Source organism: Ananas comosus, linkage group 8, assembly GCF_001540865.1.
Source record: "Ananas comosus cultivar F153 linkage group 8, ASM154086v1, whole genome shotgun sequence".
NCBI lineage: Eukaryota > Viridiplantae > Streptophyta > Magnoliopsida > Poales > Bromeliaceae > Ananas > Ananas comosus.
In genome coordinates, this window is record NC_033628.1 from 147821 (window position 1) to 167942 (window position 20122).

Genomic DNA, 20122 nt, shown 5'->3' on the forward strand with positions numbered 1-20122 from the left:
CGCATGCTATTACTAACATTTATATCATTCCATTGCTTTATTTTAGCGCCGATCGGAGTTGATGCATCGAGCAAAGTAAGTAATTCTTTGCTTCAATGCAACAAACTTAATTACTATAATCACAAGTCAATAATTTCACATTTCTTTGTTCATTTAACTTTTGATGGATTAAATCAGCTATACATTGTGTACATGGGAGAGAAGAAACACAAAGATCCAAACCATGAAACTGCATCTCACCATAACATCCTAACTTCTCTTCTTGGAAGGTTTATAACTCATCACCGCATTCCCCTCTTTCTCTATTTAGTACCATCTAATTTATAAATTATTGCTTCTTTTGGGGTCTCTAATGTTGTCAACAGCAAGGAAGAAGCCTTGAATTCAATTGTGTATAGCTACAAACATGGATTTTCCGGCTTTGCAGCAATGCTCACAGATTCTCAAGCAGAAGAACTTGCAGGTGTTGATCTCACAAATAAGAGAGATCAAATGAAATTTCATGCTACATCTTATCAATCTATTAACATGCTTATTGTTATTTAGAGTTGCCCGAGGTGATCACGGTAAAACCGAACCGAATCTATCGGGCACACACGACTCGCAGTTGGGACTTCCTCGGGCTAGATTACAACCAACCCACAGGACTACTCCAAAAGGCGAAGTACGGAGAAGATGTTGTTATTGGAGTTGTTGATTCATGTCAGATGAATCTCTACCCACACTAAGAGTAATATGAATTCTATGTAAAAGAATGTGTTGGATAAATTTTGATTAGGCGTATGGCCGGAGTCAAAGAGCTTCGACGATAGTGGCTACGGCCCGATCCCCTCCAGGTGGAGAGGCAAATGCGAAGAAGGGGAGGCATTTGGTGCTAACAATTGCAGTCGAAAGATAATCGGAGCTCGATACTACACGGGGGGAGTTTCTCAAGCTGATCTTAAAGGAGACTTCATGTCCCCTCGGGATTTCGGCAATCACGGAACACACACAGCCTCTACTGCAGCAGGAGGACTAATTTACAATGCAAGCTTTCATAACTTAGCCACTGGGAATGCGAGAGGGGGCGCCCCGCGAGCGCGGTTGGCCATATACAAGGCATGCTGGGGGCGCCGGATAGCTTGCGGGGGAGCCGCCCTTCTAGCGGCGATCGACGATGCTATAAATGACGGAGTGGACATCTTATCCTTGTCACTCGGAGGGCCCGAGGAAATTCCCGGCACTCTGCATGCTGTGGCCAAGGGGATAACTGTTGTTTTTTCTGCGGGGAACGACGGGCCCGCCCCTCAGACAATCAAGAACTCGGTCCCCTGGGTAATTACGGTGGCAGCGAGCACCATCGATCGGTCTTTTCCGACTGTGATCACGCTAGGAAGCAATCAGAGATTGGTGGTATGTACTCATATGAAATCCTGCAATGCCAATTACTTTGGTTTATACCAACAAATATAACTCTGAGGTAAACTGCACCAAGAAGAAAAAAAAAAAAAAGAAAAGAAGAAGAAGAAGAAGATTCGTCGTGCAATTTACGCTTTTGTACTTTGGAATCAAATTTCACATTACTTAAAAGAGAAGGTCTTATGTTTCATTTTGCAGGGTCAATCGATCTTCTATGAGATCCAGCAAAACAGCAACTTTACGGGGCTAGTTGATGGATACAGGTACTGAACACTTACAATCGCGTCTTATCGGCGCAAATCATCTTCTAAGTCGAGACTAGCTGACAGAAAATATATTTGCAGTTGTGATGCAGATTCATTGAATGGAACCAATATTTCCGGAGAGATTGTGTTATGCTATGCTCCTGATTTAGCGGCCTCGACATTGCCGAGGCAGAGTTTGCCGAGCGCGGTCTCAAACGTGATAAGCGCAGGCGGAGGTGGCCTTATTTTCGCGCAGTACACTGTAAACATCCTTGAGAACCTTTATCAGTGCCAGGGCATCCCTTGTGTTCTAGTAGACTTCGAGATCGCAAACAAAATTGCCAATTATATGAGCACTACAAGGTTACCATTCAGTTTCATCTTAATGTTTTACTTCCTTGTTCACACTTTCTCTCTTCTAAAGTTGGGGAATAATTGCAGTAATCCAGTGGTGAAGGTCTCACCGACAAGTAATGTTATTGGAATGGAAGTATTGGCTCCAAAGATAGCGGCATTCTCATCGAGAGGGCCGAGTGTCGCATTTCCGGGCGTACTTAAGGTCTGTACATACTTCTATATAAGGAATTATGCGTCTCGATACTTTTTTCGCTGAGCAAATGCCAGTATCTATCGGAGCAGTAAAGAAGTAGCTGCAGCATTGCACACTGAACTAAATTGTTGAGTACCGCAAGTTGATCCAGAATTTGTTAGAATTTTTCTTCGAGCCTGTATGATTTGAATTGCTTAGTCAAGAACTTACATTTGGTTAATATGGTAGTTTGCTGATGACTTAGTATTATTGCTGGACAGCCTGATGTTGCAGCACCAGGTGTTAGCATCTTGGCAGCAAGGAGAAACTCATATTTCTTCGACTCGGGAACGTCAATGGCGTGCCCGCACGTTTCAGCCGTTGCCGCACTGCTCAAATCACTGCATCCTGATTGGTCCCCGGCCGCCATAAAATCTGCCATAGTAACCACAGGTTTGAGCTTTTTAGCGTAGAGAAGTTGTTTCATCTGTCGAGTTAAGCAGGCACTGACTAGAAATATAATTGTGAAAAATTGCAGCCTCGGTTCGCGATGGCTACGGTATACCAATCGAGGCCGAAGGGACTTCAAGGAAGCTCGCCGACCCTTTCGACTTTGGCGGCGGACACATCAACCCAAACCGAGCTGCTGATCCAGGCCTTGTTTACGACATCGACCCAAAGGACTAGATTAGGTTCTTTAACTGCACTCTCGGGCCATCTGATCTGTGTGACTCATCAACTGGGCCATTATATGAGTTGAACCTTCCTTCGATTGCAATTGCTGATCTCAAGACGACAGTGACGATTTCGAGGACAGTTACGAGTGTGGGGCCCGCAAACGGGGTTTACAAGGCGGTCGTGGAGCCTCCAGCAGGTGTTCAGGTGGTCGTCGAGCCTTCGACACTTGCATTTGATGGTAAGGCGAAGATTCAAAGCTTTAAGGTGACATTCACCGCGACTCGAAGGGTGCAGGGAGATTATACATTTGGGAGTTTAGTATGGTCGGATGGCGCGGATCACTCGGTGAGAATCCCCATTGCGGTTAGAACAGTTATTGAAGAATTCTATGCTGATACCTCATGAGTTTGTAAGTGTGTGATTGATTAATTAAGTGTGTATTATGAAGTCTAGGTTCTTCATACTTTTGATGACCAAAAAGTGAAGAAGTGCCAATAAGCAAAAAGCTATATTATGTGCTCAAAAAAAAAAAAAAATTGAATTACATAGCCTAAAGTAAGAAATTGAAATACAGTACAAAATTTGTGCTGATATCTTTATTTGTATTTATAATGTTTTGTCCAAAGCCTTCAGTAAACCATTTCTTGCATTTCAGTTGTTTTTAAAATCTTTTTCTTTTGTAAGCTGAGCTTAAAAAATCTATTTTAAATATGTAAAAGCGGAGTCGAACAAATACAAGAGCTGAAGCGGATAAATTGCTATTTACTTTTAAAAAACAATAAAAAAAAAAAAGGAGAGAGTAAGGATCCTGCTACGCGCATCTCTCTCTCTCTCTCATGGCGCCGCCTCTCTCATGGCGCCCCTCTTTCTTCTACCCTGACAAAACCCTAATCCCACCACCACCACCACAACCACTCACGTCTCCTCCTCACTCCACCATCACCAACATCTCCTCCCTCTCCTTCCCCGCCCCACACCTGCTCCCTCTGCGCCACCCACTCACCACGCCCCCCTCCGCCATTAACGCCGCCTCTCCTCCTCTCCCTCTCTCTCCCCACCACCTACTCCTCCACCACCTCGCTCTCGACGACGGCGAAGCCGCCGCCCTACTCCGCAACCACCCCGAGCTCGAATCCGCCTCCCCCGACGCCCTCCGCCGCCGCCTCCTCGCCCTCCGCTCCGCCGTTGCGACNCCGCCTCCTCGCCCTCCTCCCCATCCGCCGTCGCGAGGAAGAGGGCGACGACGAAGAAGGAGATCGAAACCCTAGAAATCGCCATGGGAAACCGAGGAAGCCCCCGGCCTCAGCCCCGCGAAACTCTCGCAGCTTCTCGCCGCCGCCGATTCCGAACTCCTCCCGAGCTTCGTCGCCGGGGTCAACCTCTTAAAGGATCACGGAATCCCTAGAGAGGAACTGGTCCATGTGCTCAACAATGTGAACGCCCACAAGGTGTTCGGCGAAAAGCCGCTTAGAGAATTGGAGGTGATGATCCTTTACTTAAAACGCTACGGATGGCCGGAGCTCGTGATCCGCCGGCCGAGCCTATTAAATCTCGATTTGGAAACCCAGCTGGTCCCGAGAGTTGAGTTTTTGATAAACCTCGGCCGCGGGGACGAGCCGGCTGCCGCATTCCTGATCCGGAAACTGCCCGCAATCTTATCCTACACCGCCGACCACTTCCGGTCCCACCTCCGCTTCTGGCAATCCGTCGGCCTGACCGACGAAGAGCTCTTTAAGATCGCGCTTGTCTACCCCAACATCTTCAGCATCGGCATTGAGACGAAGCTGAGGCCGCGAGTCGAATTGCTTCGCCAATGCGGTTTGGACGCCGAGGGCATGTTCAAATTCTTGATCAAGGCGCCATTGTTCCTCAGCCTCTCTTTCAGGGAGAATCTCGCGAAGAAGCTCGCATTCCTCGTGAAGATCGGGCACAGGCATCGGACCAGAGAGCTGGCCTCGGCTTTGGGGGCGAGCACGCGGACGAGCTGCGAGAACATGCAGAGGGTGGTCGAGTTGTTCTTCCGGTACGGGCTGTCGTGCGCGGACGTGCTGGTGATGAGCAAGAAGCACCCGCAGGTGCTGCAGTATAACCACGCGTCGCTGGAGAAGAAGATGGAGTTCTTAGTGGAGGGGATGGAGCGGGAGATCGGCGAGCTGCTCATGTTCCCGGCCTTTCTCGGCTACAACTTGGACGACCGGATCAAGTTGCGGTACGAGATGAAGAAGGATGTGAGAGGGAAAGGGATGTCACTCAACAAGCTCCTTAGTGTAGCCTCAGATAAATTTCACTTGCAGAAAAGCACTTCTGAGATCGGTTCAAATTTGTAAATTTCGATCCAACAAGAGAACAGGAGTTTTATCTACAAGGGACTGTACACTATGTGCTCAGTATGATCTCCACTGTATCTAGTATTCACATTGTCGATGAAATTAAACAACATGTAGTTCCTGCTAGTTCCTAGCCTGCTTTGTACCCGCCATGTTTGGAATTCAAACAGATTCGTGTCTCATGCGCAGCATTGCTCTGCAAAGAGCTCTCACAATTTCAAGCTGTCCTCTTGCTGCATCAAGTAACAGATGCTAACAACTAAAACAACGAGGGAAATGCACAGCAAGCTGATTGAGAGAAGGACAAATCTCAACAAGTTCATCGCGCGCCGCTGCTCAGCACCGCGAGCACGGAATTGATGCTGGACGTCGAGATCGTCCTCTTGCAGAGGCTCTGCAGCATGAAGAACACGTCGTCCACCGTCGAGGTCGTGAGACTATTACTTCGGTATCACTGATATATTAGCACTTTAATTTGATGCACAAAATGCTAAACTACCACCATTAATAAGAGAGACAAAGAGTCGACCGTACAACATGTAATCCTCTCTACACAACCTATTATATATATTTTTCCCTTTTATAAATTGCGCAAATACTTGCCATAGGATCTATTTACTAACATATTGCACATTACTAGCCTAACCAAAATTAGGTGTTCTCCTAACCAGATGTGTGGCAATGTTCCTACTACCGAATAGTTGAAACTTAAAAACCTTGACGTATACATTAATTAATATTTCCAAATTAATTACCACTCCTTGACGTGTACATTAATTAAGCCTTACAAGTCGTTCGTGTCTTCCCCTTAGTAACTGCTCATGTAAAAAATTATTACAATTCAATGAAAAGTTAATATGTAGAACACACCAATTAGACAATATAGTGAAAAGTTGGTCCATGTGACAAAGAAAAATATTAAAAACATTTGACCTCTCTCTGTCTCCCTCTGTTGGGATATCACAGAATCTTGTACTGTATTTAACAATTTGCCAAAGAAAAAAAGTCTTCTATGAGAACTTACCTCTCTGTTAATTTTAGCCATTTTTGAGAGAGAGAATAAAAAACCCATTCATGAAAGTTAATCATATTGCATATTTTTCACAAAATTAGGCATATATATATATATATATATATATATATATATATAGAATTATGCTACTATACTATCAATAGTGCACTTGGTACTATTGAGTTTTCGGCCGTTGGATGAAAATATGTGCGGTTATAATGATAGGGGTCCCCGGTTAAATTGTAATGGTCCCCTAGGGTTGAGTGGGTGGTTGGTTTAATAGTATAATCTAATGGGTGGAAATGATCAAAGGGCAGATCTAACGGTAGAAAACTCAATAGTACCAAGGGCTTGATATTATCGATAGTATAGTAACCGGACTCTATATATATATATATATATATAGGATCCGGCTACTATCCTATTAATAGGATTGAGTCCATTGTCCTATCAAGTCGATTTAAATGATCGGAACTTCAAATTGATAATCGGTACCGTTGAAGTTGATCTACACAATTAGAAATGTTTAGAAACTAAATTTTGTATTATTTAAAAATCATTATCAGAGTTGAAAAATGAACGGTCATAAATGAATAACCTTGAAAAATGAACGGTCATAAATGAATAACCTTCTTAAAATAGAGGTTGAACTTTCTCAGTTCGTAATCAGAGTTATCAAACATTATCTAAATAGTATAAAGAATTTTCTATAAAAAATTCAAGCAATTTGGATTGTTCTACACCGTTAAACAAGCAAACGGCTCATATAGACCGTCAAAAATTGTCGATTTTACGACACTTTGATCACCATGTAAACCATTATCAAAATTTATGAAATTTAGTTTCTAGATATTTCAAATACTCTAGATCAACTTCAACGGCTCCGATCATCGATTCGGAATCTCGATCATCAAGAACAACTTGATAGGACAAGTGTCTCTCTCTCTCTCTTTCTCTCTTTGTCTCTCTCTCTCTATATATATATATATATATATAGTGCGAGCTAGAGAGAGAGAGAGAGAGAGAGAGAGCTATGCTATCGGTAGCACGGAGGGCTTCGTGCTACCAAGTTGTTTTTGATGATGCGGCTTCCAAATCGACGATCGGCTCCGTTAGATTTGATTTACACTATTGAAAGTATTTGGAAACTAAATTTCAGATTTTTTCGATATCATTTGACTAGTGATCAAAAGATCTCAAAATTGACAATTTTAATGGCCGATGTGGTGTGTTTGTGAGTTTAACGGTGTGAACTCACAATCACACCACATCGGCGATTAAAATTTTCTAGAAAATTCTTTTGACTCTTTTGAGTCAGATCGTTAAATGATATCGAAAAATTATGAAATTTAGTTTCTAATTACTTTTAATAGTGTAGATCAAGTCTAACGGAGCCGATCGTCGATTTGTAAGCCGTATCATCGAAAACAACTTGGTAGCACGGAGTCCTCCGTGCTACCGATAGTATAGTAGCCTAGTTATATATATATATAGAGAATTAGACTGGAATACTATTAATAGTAAAACGCTCTTTTTGCTATTAAGTTTTTAACCCTTGGATCAAAAATTGTAGGGTCAGGATGATATTAGTCGGTTAGAGTTGAGTGGTCCTCCTAGGGTTAAGTGGTCCTCACCGGGTTATAGTATTTAAATCCAATGGTTAGAAATAATGAAAAAAGTTGATTCAAAGGCTAAAAAATTGATAGCAACAATGAAATTTTGCTACTAATAGTAGCCCAGTCCAACTCTATATATATATATATATAGAGTCCGGCTACTATGCTATTAATAGTACGAAGCACTTGGTGCTATCAAGTTTTTCGCCGTTAGATCTACCCCTTTAATCATTTTCACCCGTTAGATCATACTATTCAACCAACCACCCACTCAACCTTATGGGGCCCACATCATCCTAACCGCACATCTCTTAATCCAATAGTCAAAAATTTAGTAACACCAATAACTTGGTACTATTAATAGCATAGTAGTCTAATTCTATATATATATATATATATATTCTACGTCCTATCCATTCAATTGGTGAGGTGAAGTGACTAGTAATTCACACTCACCCTTTGATGGATAGGATGTAACTTGTGCATCCTAATTGGAGTGTACAAATAGTATTTTTCTTTTTCTATACATAGATGTGGGAACCCCTCAACTACAGGCTGCTTTGAAATTGCCTCTTTAAGTTTTTTTTTTCTTTGAGTTGTTATAATTAACTAATTTTATCATTAAATTAAAATTTTTATCAAATTCGTAAATAATTTAATCAAATTTAACAAGTTTAATTATATTTTAATAAACAAAATTAAAATAATTGAATATTAAATAATAACTAGTATAGTTACTAAATATTTTTAAAAAACCATCTTAACTAAGTAGGAGAAACTCAATAGAAATTAGGGATAATAAAATACATTCTAAGCACATGTATCAATTACTTATTTAGCATATTAAAAATTGTAATACAAAATTAATATTTTTTGAATAGAGGAAAAATGTTCTATCTTATAAATAAAAATATTTTTTTAGATAATAATTCACTTCTTTACATGAGAAAACTTAATTCTTTAGAATTGAATGCCTTCTCCTGGAACACAGGGTCCATTAACTTAAAAGAGAATGAAATTTAAAAAAATTAGTTGAACCCCTCTCTCACGGATTGCATGTTTTGTATTATTAAATGTTCAGCTACATTTCTTGCACGTTTTGCTATAGTACTTAGCTCTGCCCAACTGTTTCATTAGCACATGTCAGGTACGAGAGTAAAACTATTATAATCTGAATATACATATATATATATATATATATATATATATATATATATATATATATATATATATATATGCTAGCGAAGGATCGCGCGTTGGGACGGAATAATTTTATAAAAATAAATAAATAAATAAATAAATAAAGTAAAAAAAATAAAAAAAAAAGTTAAAGAATTATATAAAAAAAGAAGCAACTGAAGAATAAATAACTATTGCTGTAATAAAAATATAAGACTAAAAAAAAATAAGGATAAAAATCATACGAATTTGTTATCCTGACTATTAAAAATAGTATTGATCTATACAATAAAATTTTATATTTATTTGATATATTGACTATTAAAAAATAAAATTAATTCATGCGATAAAATTTTACAGTAGATAAAAATAAAAAAATATAGAAAAAAAAAGAAAAAAAGTAAGAGAGAGGGGGAGAGAGAAAAAAAACGGTGGGGCGCACCAGCCCCGTAAAATTCAGGCTCTCCTTTCATTAGTATTGTAGATTACATTAGCACATGTCATGTGGGAGAGCAAAACTATTTATATTCTGAATATATATATATATATATAGAGTTGAGCTAGAATGCTATCGATAGCAAACTGGCACTTTTGCCACCCATTTGCTTTCAATGATGGAGCCTCCAAATCGACGATCGGCACCGTTGAACATGATCTATACTACTTGAAGTGTTTAGAAATCAAATTTCAAATTTTTTCAACATCATTTGCCTAATGATCAAAGGGTTTCAAAATTTATAATTTTAATGGTCGATATGAGGCGTTTTCTCGTTTAACGACGAAAAGATATCCAAATCAACTAAATTTTTGTTAGAAAATTCTTTAAACTATTTAAAACAAGATCTATACTCTTGATCTTGATTATAAGACTCCTATTATCATTTTTTTACGAATATTAATTTTCAGCCGTTCATTTTTGTGTCCACTCGATGGATAAGAAAACAATATCGAAAATGTATGAAATTTGATTTCTAAATATTTCAAATAGTATAGATCATGTTCAACGGTGCCGATCATTAATTTTGAGGCTTCATCATCGAAAACAAATGGGTGGCAAAAGTGCCGGTTTGCTATCGATAGTATTCTAGCTCAACTCTCTCACTCTCTCTCTCTCTCTCTATATATATATATATATATATAGAAAGAGAGAGAGTAGAGCTAGTATACTGTTATGAGTATAGAATTCTTCATACTCATAAATTATTTTCGATGATGGAGTTTCCGAATCAACGATCCACTCCGTTAAATACAATCTAAAGTATTTAGAACTATTTAAAAATAAATTTCGTAAGTTTTTGAAATCATAATAAAATTTATCAAGCGAGTATAAAATAAACGGTCAGAATCAAACGACGTTCTAAAAATGGACGATCGGATTCTTTAATTTAAGATCATAGTTATTGTTTTTTATTTAGAGAGTGAATATAATTTTATATCAAAAATTTAACTTATTCTAATTCTTTTACACTATTAAACTAGCAAGTATTCCATACATGTCGTTAAAAATTATCAATTTTGAGATCTTTCGATCATAAGATAAATGACGTCAAAAATTATAAATTTGATTTCTATAAATTTTAAATATTTTAGATAACATTTAATGATATGAACCGTTGATTTGAAAATTCTATCATCGAAAATAAATAATGGATACAAAAATAATCATACTCATAAAAGTATAATAGCCAAATTCTATATATATCTAGTGAGATTCGTAGAACCAACGCCCCACAAACTAATTTTTTTTTATCCCCAAATTAAAAGCCAAACAAATGGAGATGAAAAACAATAAAATAGAATTCACCTTGTTTAATTGGCAAGTGAAGCAATCGATTATGATAATTTGGATCGAATTTTGGATTTTTTTTTTCAGTAGTATCACGACGTTATATAAGCATGAAAAAGGTTCAAGTATTAATTTTTTTTTATAAGGACTAGAAATGAATCATTTATTTTGGACAAAAATTTGGTGAGCATTCGCCCCCAAACAAGTGGAGCCGTTGGGCGCGGCATGGTGTGCTGCGCTCATCGCGACCCTCGGAAACGAAATATATATATATATATATATATATATATATATATATATATATATATATATATATATATATATATATATATATATATATATATATATATATACATACNTTTTAGAAAGAGAGAAAGAAAGAAGTCGATGGTGAAAAGGAATGGTTGCGATGGGTGTCTGTACACCACACGAACGAGTTGTTTGGAACAGAATGCCCATCTAATTTTTTTCCATTTATTTTAACCCTTTAGCCCCGCATTAAGAGTATGGTGGACCTCCAAAGATATGAAAAATCTCCCTCCAAGTCGATATAAATAATAACTCTAGTGAGAACTGATCTTGTGGCACATGCGCCTTTCAATTCTATGGATCTCATTTCTCTTCTCGCCGTTCCCTTATGCATATGCTCTATTCTAATATTCTTCTATGTTCGAGCTAGTAGCAGTAGCAGTAGTAGTAAATCGCCGTTTGCACATCGTCGCCGCCTCCCGCCTGGCCCGAGGCCCCTCCCCGTAGTCGGGAGCCTCCTCGAGCTCGGCGACAGCCCCCACCGTGCCTTTGCGCGCCTCGCCGCCGGCTACGGGCCCCTCATCTCCCTCCGCCTTGGCCGCGTGACCACCGTCGTAGCCTCCTCCCCCGACGCCGCCCGCGACGTCCTCCAAAAGCACGACGCAGCCTTCTCGGACCGCTCCGTCCCCGACGCCGTCCGCGCCCGTGGCCACCACCGCTACTCCGTCCCGTGGCTGCCGCCGGCCCGCCGCTGGCGCCGCCTCCGCGGGGTGTGCACCGCCGAGCTCTTCACGCCGCAGCGCCTGGACGCGCAGAAGTCCCTCCGCCACGACAAGATTCGCGAACTCCGCGACTACGTGTCCGACTGCAGCGCGAGCAGTTCTGCCGTAGATGTCGGCCGGGCGGCGTTCGCGACGAGCCTCAACCTGCTGTCGCGCACGATCTTCTCCGTCGACCTCGTCGACCTCCGGTCCGGATCGTCCTCCGGAGAATTCAAGGCGGCGGTGGAGGAGATCATGGTGGTGGCGGGGACTCCGAACATCTCCGACTTCTTCCCGGGGGTCGCCGCACTCGACCTCCAGGGCAAGCGGCGCCGGATGGCGGTTCTCTTAGGGAAGCTTCACCGGATCTTCGACGAGCAGATTGACCGGCGCCTGCGGAGCACCGCCGACGCCGGAGAATCGCCGGCGCAGGACTTCTTGAGTGTACTTCTCAAGTGCCGGATCCAAGAAGACGACGGCCCGCCGACGGAGCTTGACCGCCCAGCTCTGAGATCATTATTCACGGTAATATAAAATTCAAAGTCGTGATGATCAGTTGACCAGCTAGAATAGCTTTTAGAAATAATAAAGAATAGTTTCACTTATTAGTTTGATATTAAGGTATACCTAATGCTGTTTAGATAAAATAGTGTTAAAAAAAAAATGAGGATATGTTTTTGCATTCTCCAGTAGAATAATAAAAAATATATTATAATTGACTCATGACAATACGCGGAACTTAATATTACGTACGAAAACAAATATCGTACTTTCTCACCATACGTAACGCAATCTCCCAGCAATACCAAACTAAATCTTAATCACTCTCCCCTTTTCTAATATAAATTTGTAAAAATAAAAATTTATAAAAATATTTCATACTGTTCTATAATATACTGTAACTAGGATCTGTTCGCGGCGGGGAGCGACACGAGCTCGAACACGGTGGAATGGGCGATGGCGGAGCTTCTGCGGAGCCCACGGTCGATGGCGGCGGCTCGCGAGGAGCTGGCGCGGGTGATCGGCCCGAGACGAGAGGTCGAGGAGTCCGACGTCGCGCAACTCCTCTACCTCCAAGCCGTCGTCAAAGAGACCCTCCGCCTCCACCCTCCGGCGCCCTTCCTTCTCCCGCGCCGCGCCGTCACGGACGTCGAGGTCGGAGGCTGCACGATCCCGGCGGACGCGCAGGTGCTGGTCAACGTGTGGGCGATGGGGCGCGACCCGGCCGTGTGGGCGAGGCCGGAGGAGTTCGCGCCGGAGAGGTTCCTGAACGACGCGGCCAGGGATAAGGATTTTCGAGGGAAGGATTTCGACCTGCTGCCGTTCGGCGCTGGGCGGCGGATCTGCCCGGGATTGCCGCTGGCGGCGCGGATGGTGCACCTCATGCTCGCGGCGCTGCTGCACGGGTTTGACCGGGCCTTGCCGGACGGCGGCGCCGGCGGCGGCGTCGACATGACGGGGAAGTTCGGGGTGACGCTCGCAAAGGCCGTACCTCTCCGTGCCATGGCGGCCCCCGCTTAGCTTCTTCGTTGACTTGAAATGTAGATCTTGTAATTGTGACAGATAAATAAGGGAATCTCACGAGAGACTATTTTTTTTAAAAAAAAATTATAATATTTAATAGTGTTGAAGAGAGTGATCGATTTGTTTAAAATCATATAATATGCTCAGCATTTAAATAAAAATTTTAAATCTATCAAATTAAGAATGTTAAATTTTTTTCAGAAACTAAAAATTAAAACTGATTGCTACAGGGGAAAATATGTAAAAAGAAATTCTAGAAAACAAAGAAAAAACTTAATTAGAATGTTGAAGAGTTTCGATCGGACAAAAACTGCATTAGAAGCTAGCTTTATAGAGAATATATAGATTTAATTTGACAGTACTAGCAAATTTTATGCCCTTCAGTTGAATCAAATTATTATTTTAATATGCATTGGGAAGTTCTCTGGACCAATAAGAATTAAACTCATTGTGATAAATAAATGTTATAGTTTTTGGCCCCATATATAGGACAAAATTTTGGTGAGCATCCCCCCTAAACAATTTGTTTGGAGGCCGAGCCGGTGGGCGCCGCGTGGTGTGCGGCCGCCCATCACGACCCTCGAAAAAAAAAAAGTAGGGTCCAATTTTTTAGAGAGAGAAAGAGAAAGAGAGAAAGAAGCCGGTGGTGAAAAAAAAAAAATGTGGGGTCCGATTTTTTAGAGAGAGAAAGAGAAAGAGAGAAAGAAGCCTGTGGTGGAAAAGGGGTGGTTGCGATGGACGCCCGTACACCACGTGGGGCCTATCGACTCGGTGCCCAAACAAATTATTTGGGGACAAATGCCCATCAAATTTTTATCCCTATATATATGTGTAATAACCTTGTCCAACTAATATTAGTAATTTGTTACACTTAAATATAATTATTAGTGCTAAAATATTTAATCATTATATATTTATATACAGTTTTCTCATTTATCACTGTATATTCATATGCAATACTTATGCTCAATTATTATTTTCATATGGTGTGGAACTGCTTGAGTATAAGAAACTTTTTTTTGTTTAGAATATGTCGTCTTCGAAAAATGTGAGTGGGCTTTCCCAGAACTTTTAGCCCACAATTCAACTCTCATTAGTCAAAATACTTAAAACCAAATTAGTAGATATACTAAAGTACTTAATGTTTATGTGCCATAACACAGGGGCATCATTGTGTACATCAATTAAAAGTCATAAGACTGGAACCAATATCTATCTCTCTATAAATATATGAATTTTCAGTTTGCTTGAGTCACGTGGCATAGAGGGGCGGAAGCGTGAGCGGGGTTGGGTGCTGGCGCGTGCCGTGCAGGGACAGGCACGGGCCTGAGCGTGAGCGGGAGGGTGTGAGCCGGCGCGGGCGCTCGGCTCGAGCTGGCGCGGGCGTGAGCGCGCAAGGTGGGGCCGGTGGAGGTGGGGCCCACCCGGGGGAGAGGGAGGAATTTTTTTTTCCCCTCTTTTAATTTTTTTTTTTGCTCTCTTCATATATAAACAAAATAATTTATAATTTTTTCAAATTCAATCTAATTTTTTATTTTTATTCTAAAAATTTTAATTATATAAATAATTTTTAAATAGTTTAAACTGTTTATATTAGATATAAATTTTAATTTTATAATATTGAGTATTTAAATATAGATTATATATTAAAAAATAAAAGAAAGATTGATGGAGTTTAAAATAATTTTATGTTTTACGAAATTTAGTTGCGAAAATCGTATAAAATATACTAACTAAATCTATAGAGCTAAGTGATGGATTCAGATTTTTTAATTTTTTAGTTAAAAAAGTTATTTATAGAACTCCCAATTCATAACTTTTGCTAAATTATTATTTTTAGAATAAAAGGTTGAACCTTTAAATTTATGGTTTGACATTGAATTTGGTAATACAAGTTAGACAATCAATAGCATCTGAACACCCGAACTATAACTTTTGCCAGGAATAACGATTCCAATCAAATCATTCAACGAAACATTTTAAAAACACTTTTTTTTTTTTTTTTTTTGAGAGAGATAGATAGCATGCTATCCGCTTCGTTTATTTCATTTAGAAATAAACTTAGCTGAAAATGTGAATCAACTAGGATTCGAACTTGGGTCTCGGGTACCAACCACCAAGCCCTTAGAACAACAACGAGAGATCCACAAGGAATCATGCTGAATAAATTGCTTGAGGGGGTGTTCTTGTTCTAGTTATCGCGTCCGCGAAATGAAAAGCCGGGCCGATTGAGATCCGTCAAATGATACAAATCCATTGGGCTTGAATCGCGGCCAGTTTAAGCTAAAACTTGGGCCAAACAAAACCTTAACCCAAAAAAAAAAAGGAAAAAAAAAGAAAAAAAAAAAAAAACATTACTAAGCTCCAATCAACAAAATATCTACATGGCCAACCTTAGGTCCTTATCAAGGACGAATATGGTTGTGCTTTTCACGTACCTATCTACATGGCCACTTTGTTTTTGCCATTGACATGTTAATAAAGATGTGAGAAGCGTCGGGGGTCCACCGACAATGTTAGATTTGCATGTTAGATGTGAATTTGATTGAGTTGATATTTTCACAGGAGCACTTTACGAGGCTATGTTAGGTTGGGGGAATGAATTAAAGCGACACTTCCATTTAATTATATAATTTTGATCTCTTTAGGCGCTCTTTGTGGCAGGTAATTAAAAGGGGTTCCTTTAACTGTTTCCTTTTATTCGTTACAATTTTGAGAGCTTTGAAACCTCTCCCTTTAATTAGGTAAGAAGTCGATTTCGTACTCTCGTTTTGTCTTTGCTAAGGAAGTCAAATTATTTAAACAAATGATCGTTCTCAGCTCATGATAAAGTGTCTACGATATTTTTCTATATCTGTGTATTTTTTACGTAAATAACTTTTAAACTAAAAAATTTTAATTGGACGGTGACCTCCCTTTTTCCTTCTTATTCTAAACTAAAAGTAGATTTTGTATTCTGGTTTTGTTCGTCTCTAGTAAGTTCAGCTTCTTAGCTTAGCGTCAAACATTTATAGTGTGATTTATGCGACTCAACAACCAATTTTGCCGCTAATTATTTCATGTTCCGCACTTCCACTTTGTCGTCGAAACACGTCCCTGACCGTGATTAGGTGGAACAAGTTCTTCTCATTTGCAATGAATGTGTGCTTTTTAACAAGTCTATGTTCAACAAGAGTACTTAAGGGTCCATTAAAATTTTGTTGCACACGTCGTTTTACTTTAAGAAAAGGAATTGGGTGATCAACATTTGTTGACCGAGCAATTAAAGCAATCTTATTAGCTAAACATAGGAGGGATTTGTATTGACCTTGTATATGATCATTGGTGTCTCATGCATGGCTCGTGGATTCTTATTCTTATAGATTTTTTTTCTTTTTCAAAAATGCTGTCGAATTAAGTTGTTTGAAAAAGCACTGTTAACTATTTTATGAAACTGTATATTCTTAGCTCTTCGCTTAAATGCATAAATTAATTTCTAGTGATTTTAGGAATTAAAAGCTCATTTCAGTTTTCAATAGATAAAACAGATAAATTTCAGTTTACTAAATAAGAATTGATTTTTCTAGAGCTAACAGGTGCATAATATTTCATTTATAATTTAAATTTTTTATTTTAATAAATATAAAAATTATTTTTAAAAATATTAAATTTTTTACTAAATAACGATTACTTCCACTGTTAGCCGCCTCGGTTGACCTATTGCCAATGGGCAATTGCTTAAAAAATATCGCATCAGTTGACCTTAGTTAACACCTTACGATTAAGAAATTAAACACCCGGATATATGCTAATTAATAAATGGATTTTTTTTAATTTTTTTATGCTAAAACATTCCCACTTCATAAAATCTAGTGATTTGGTGGATTTCGTTTGGATAATATCCTGTTTTATAAAAAAAAAATCAAATGATCAGGTGTTTAATTTCTAGTTGTCGACAAATTTTGCAGGAATAGTTTTACTATAATACCCTCCTTTATGATTATATAAATGCAGAAATATGCACTTCAAATTAAAAAAATCAACCTTCATAAGTTTTTACAGTACTGATGATTATTTCCAGGATTTCATAGTACTAAGGAGGTAAATATTGAAAATTTTTGTAGCTGATTTTTTTCCACACGAAATATGTTATCACTAAAGTATAATATGGCGAATATCTTATGGTAAAAAATTATATGATAAAGTAAAGTAACCAACTATCCTTATATTTAAATATTTCAGATTCTATTATTATCATAGTTTCTGTATTATATTGTAAAAAATATAATAATAATAATAACAGTAATAATAATAATAAGTATAAAGTTATTATATTATTGAAAGTACAGAGTATTTAAGGTTTTTAATATTTTGATTTTTGAATCAAAAAATTTTACTGCTGAGATGATAGTAGTTTTTTCTAGAATTAAGTGATTTCTACGTGATAATAGTATAAATTTAAAAATTAGGTATGATAAAAAAGATTGATCTAATAATTAAAAAATTAAAAGTATTAGGTTATGTGTTAGTAGCTTTATTCTAATAATAATAGTAGTTTAATTAAAATAAAACGAATCCGCGGCAGTTGAACCGACGACTTGTGGGGGAGATGGAGAAGGCGACAAAGGAGGAGTGGGGAATGGATTTTGGTGACGTATGCAGCAGGCGCACCGAGTAGAGTAGGGTAGACTCGAGTCGAGTCGAGGGATCGCGCGGTCCACGTCCCGATTTGCTACGGATTTCACGTCAAATCCATCATCATCACCATCAATCTCACAAAAAAAATTACAGAAAAAAAGAAAAGGACACACACACAAATAAATAAATAAATAAATAAAACAACAGTAAAATAAAAAAAAAAACGATATATTCTTTGCTTGCATGAGAGGGTAAAGCCGCACGCCCACCCACCCCGCACGTGGGACCCCCCACGCAGAAGAAGAACAAGACCGTGCTACTGCTTAGCCACGTGGGCCCCCGCACGTGCGAATCCAGTTTTAGCCGCCAATCTCGCCCATCCGGAACCCGTTCCGCCCGCCGGGGCACGCGGGCTCCGACGCATTAAAAAATAATAAAATTATTCTGCGCACTGAGGTGTAAAAAAAAAAAAAATACATTGATGAATTGCTGTGCAAGTTATGCGTTGGATTGGCGTAGGTGGATGCTGCGACTAGGAATGATCAATTCAAATTCAGGCTGAAATTTCCTTCCTCAAGATTTTGGAAAGAAAATTTCCGACCAAAAAATTATTTGGTCATATACCGATATCTAGATAAATAATGCTACATATTCTAAAAGTTTGAAAATTTTGTTATATCTGGAAGCTGAAAAATTTTTTTATTTCTTTATTTTTGCCGTAGAAAAGATAATAGTTAGAGAAAATTTAAAATTGGCATAAAAATGCAATACAGAGATGAGGATCGATTACAAAATTCTGATTAAGTTCAGCTTTAAACGAGTTATGATATTAACTTGCAGGTACAGAGATGCCGAAACAAAAATTTTAAATCATAACCTTATAGAAGTATATTTATATAAGAGATTACTTGAACATAATTTGAACCTTCCAATAAAAAAATAGTCGAAAAAATAGTCTTTAAAATAAGAGTCACAGATAAATCTCTGGGCAAGGATACTTTCTCCTAAAGCACAATCTAAAGGGACAAAAAGGCAAAAAAAAAAAAAAGAAAAAAAAAGAAAACTAAGTGTCCCACGAGGGGCCAAAATGCCCCGAAAAACAGGTGGCCGAGGAAATCTACAGAGCTTCCATTGTCACTCTATTCCTTTGGAATATATAACTGACAAAGAGATAATATAAAATTAAGTAGATCAAAGCGAAAGTTGGGAGCTTTTAGTCCATCTGATGGATACTTTTTTATACATAAATTGCTCGAGTGCTTAAATTGAATGTGTCCATTCTCTGTTATGCACAAAGAAGACCCAAATATGAAGCTAAATAATCTTAATTAACTTAGGGACCAGAAACTCTTGTATTATACCTAATCAATTTCATGATCTTGTCCGCACCTGCAAAAGGGAAATTTTGTTGTGGTCTTTCATGGACCATTGACTCATTGGGGTTCCTACTTAGTTTTTGAAACATAATTTTTTAGTATTAAAAATGCAGTAATTTTTCACTTTGAGTCATCAGAAACTCAATTAGTATTTAATATTTTTGCATTTAAAAGTAGAAGTTTTAATTTAAAAATTCAGTTTATGACCGACCGTCCTTAAAACAAGTGGCAAAGAGCTTGGTGGTTCGTACCTGATACCCAAGTTCGAATCCTAGTTGATTCACATTTCCAGTTAAGTTTATTTCTAAATGAAATAAACGAAACAGGTAGTCTGCTATCTATCTCTCAAAAAAAAAAAAAAAAAAAGACCGACCATCCTTAAAACAAGTGGCAAGGGCTTGGTGGTTGGTACCCGATACCCAAGTTCAAATCCTAGTTGATTCATATTTCCAGTTAAGTTTATTTCTAAATGAAATAAACGAAACGGATAGCGTGCTATCTATCTCTCAAAAAAAAAAAAAAAAAAAATTCAGTTTATGTTGTTGTAGTAGTAGTAGTAGTAGTAGTAGTAGTTCGGCGATCATAATGTAGAACATTTTTTAAATTGTTCAGTGCACCTTGATGTTCAAAATTCTTTAAACATGCATGTAATTTTTTTTTGAAGAGATCTCCCCTTGTTTAGAGGAAAAAATTGTTGTATAGAAACACATTATATTCATTTAAAGATGAACAAGTAAGAAAATTCTTGAATACATATACACTTGAACTATTATATATGGTTAATTAATTTGATGAATTTCATGATAAAATAGGTGAATGAACTAT

General features: G+C 38.6%; 3 protein-coding genes across 3 annotated transcripts; all 3 read left to right on the plus strand.

The window, feature by feature from the left end:
- On the plus strand, positions 1–3378 carry LOC109714283 (subtilisin-like protease SBT3.9). The gene is made up of 10 exons (XM_020238836.1): positions 1–75; positions 178–269; positions 366–463; positions 547–702; positions 779–1392; positions 1597–1661; positions 1743–2006; positions 2085–2202; positions 2454–2625; positions 2711–3378. The coding sequence occupies exons 1-10, from the start codon at positions 4–6 to the stop codon at positions 2857–2859; spliced, it is 1800 nt and encodes a 599-aa protein (XP_020094425.1). The 5' UTR covers positions 1–3; the 3' UTR covers positions 2860–3378.
- Positions 3687–5380, plus strand: LOC109714041 (transcription termination factor MTERF8, chloroplastic). The gene is made up of 2 exons (XM_020238441.1): positions 3687–4034; positions 4140–5380. Exons 1-2 carry the CDS (start codon positions 3687–3689, stop codon positions 5175–5177), a joined length of 1386 nt encoding a protein of 461 aa, XP_020094030.1. The 3' UTR covers positions 5178–5380.
- LOC109713559 (geraniol 8-hydroxylase-like) lies at positions 11158–13434 on the plus strand. The gene is made up of 2 exons (XM_020237672.1): positions 11158–12305; positions 12687–13434. The coding sequence occupies exons 1-2, from the start codon at positions 11376–11378 to the stop codon at positions 13299–13301; spliced, it is 1545 nt and encodes a 514-aa protein (XP_020093261.1). The 5' UTR covers positions 11158–11375; the 3' UTR covers positions 13302–13434.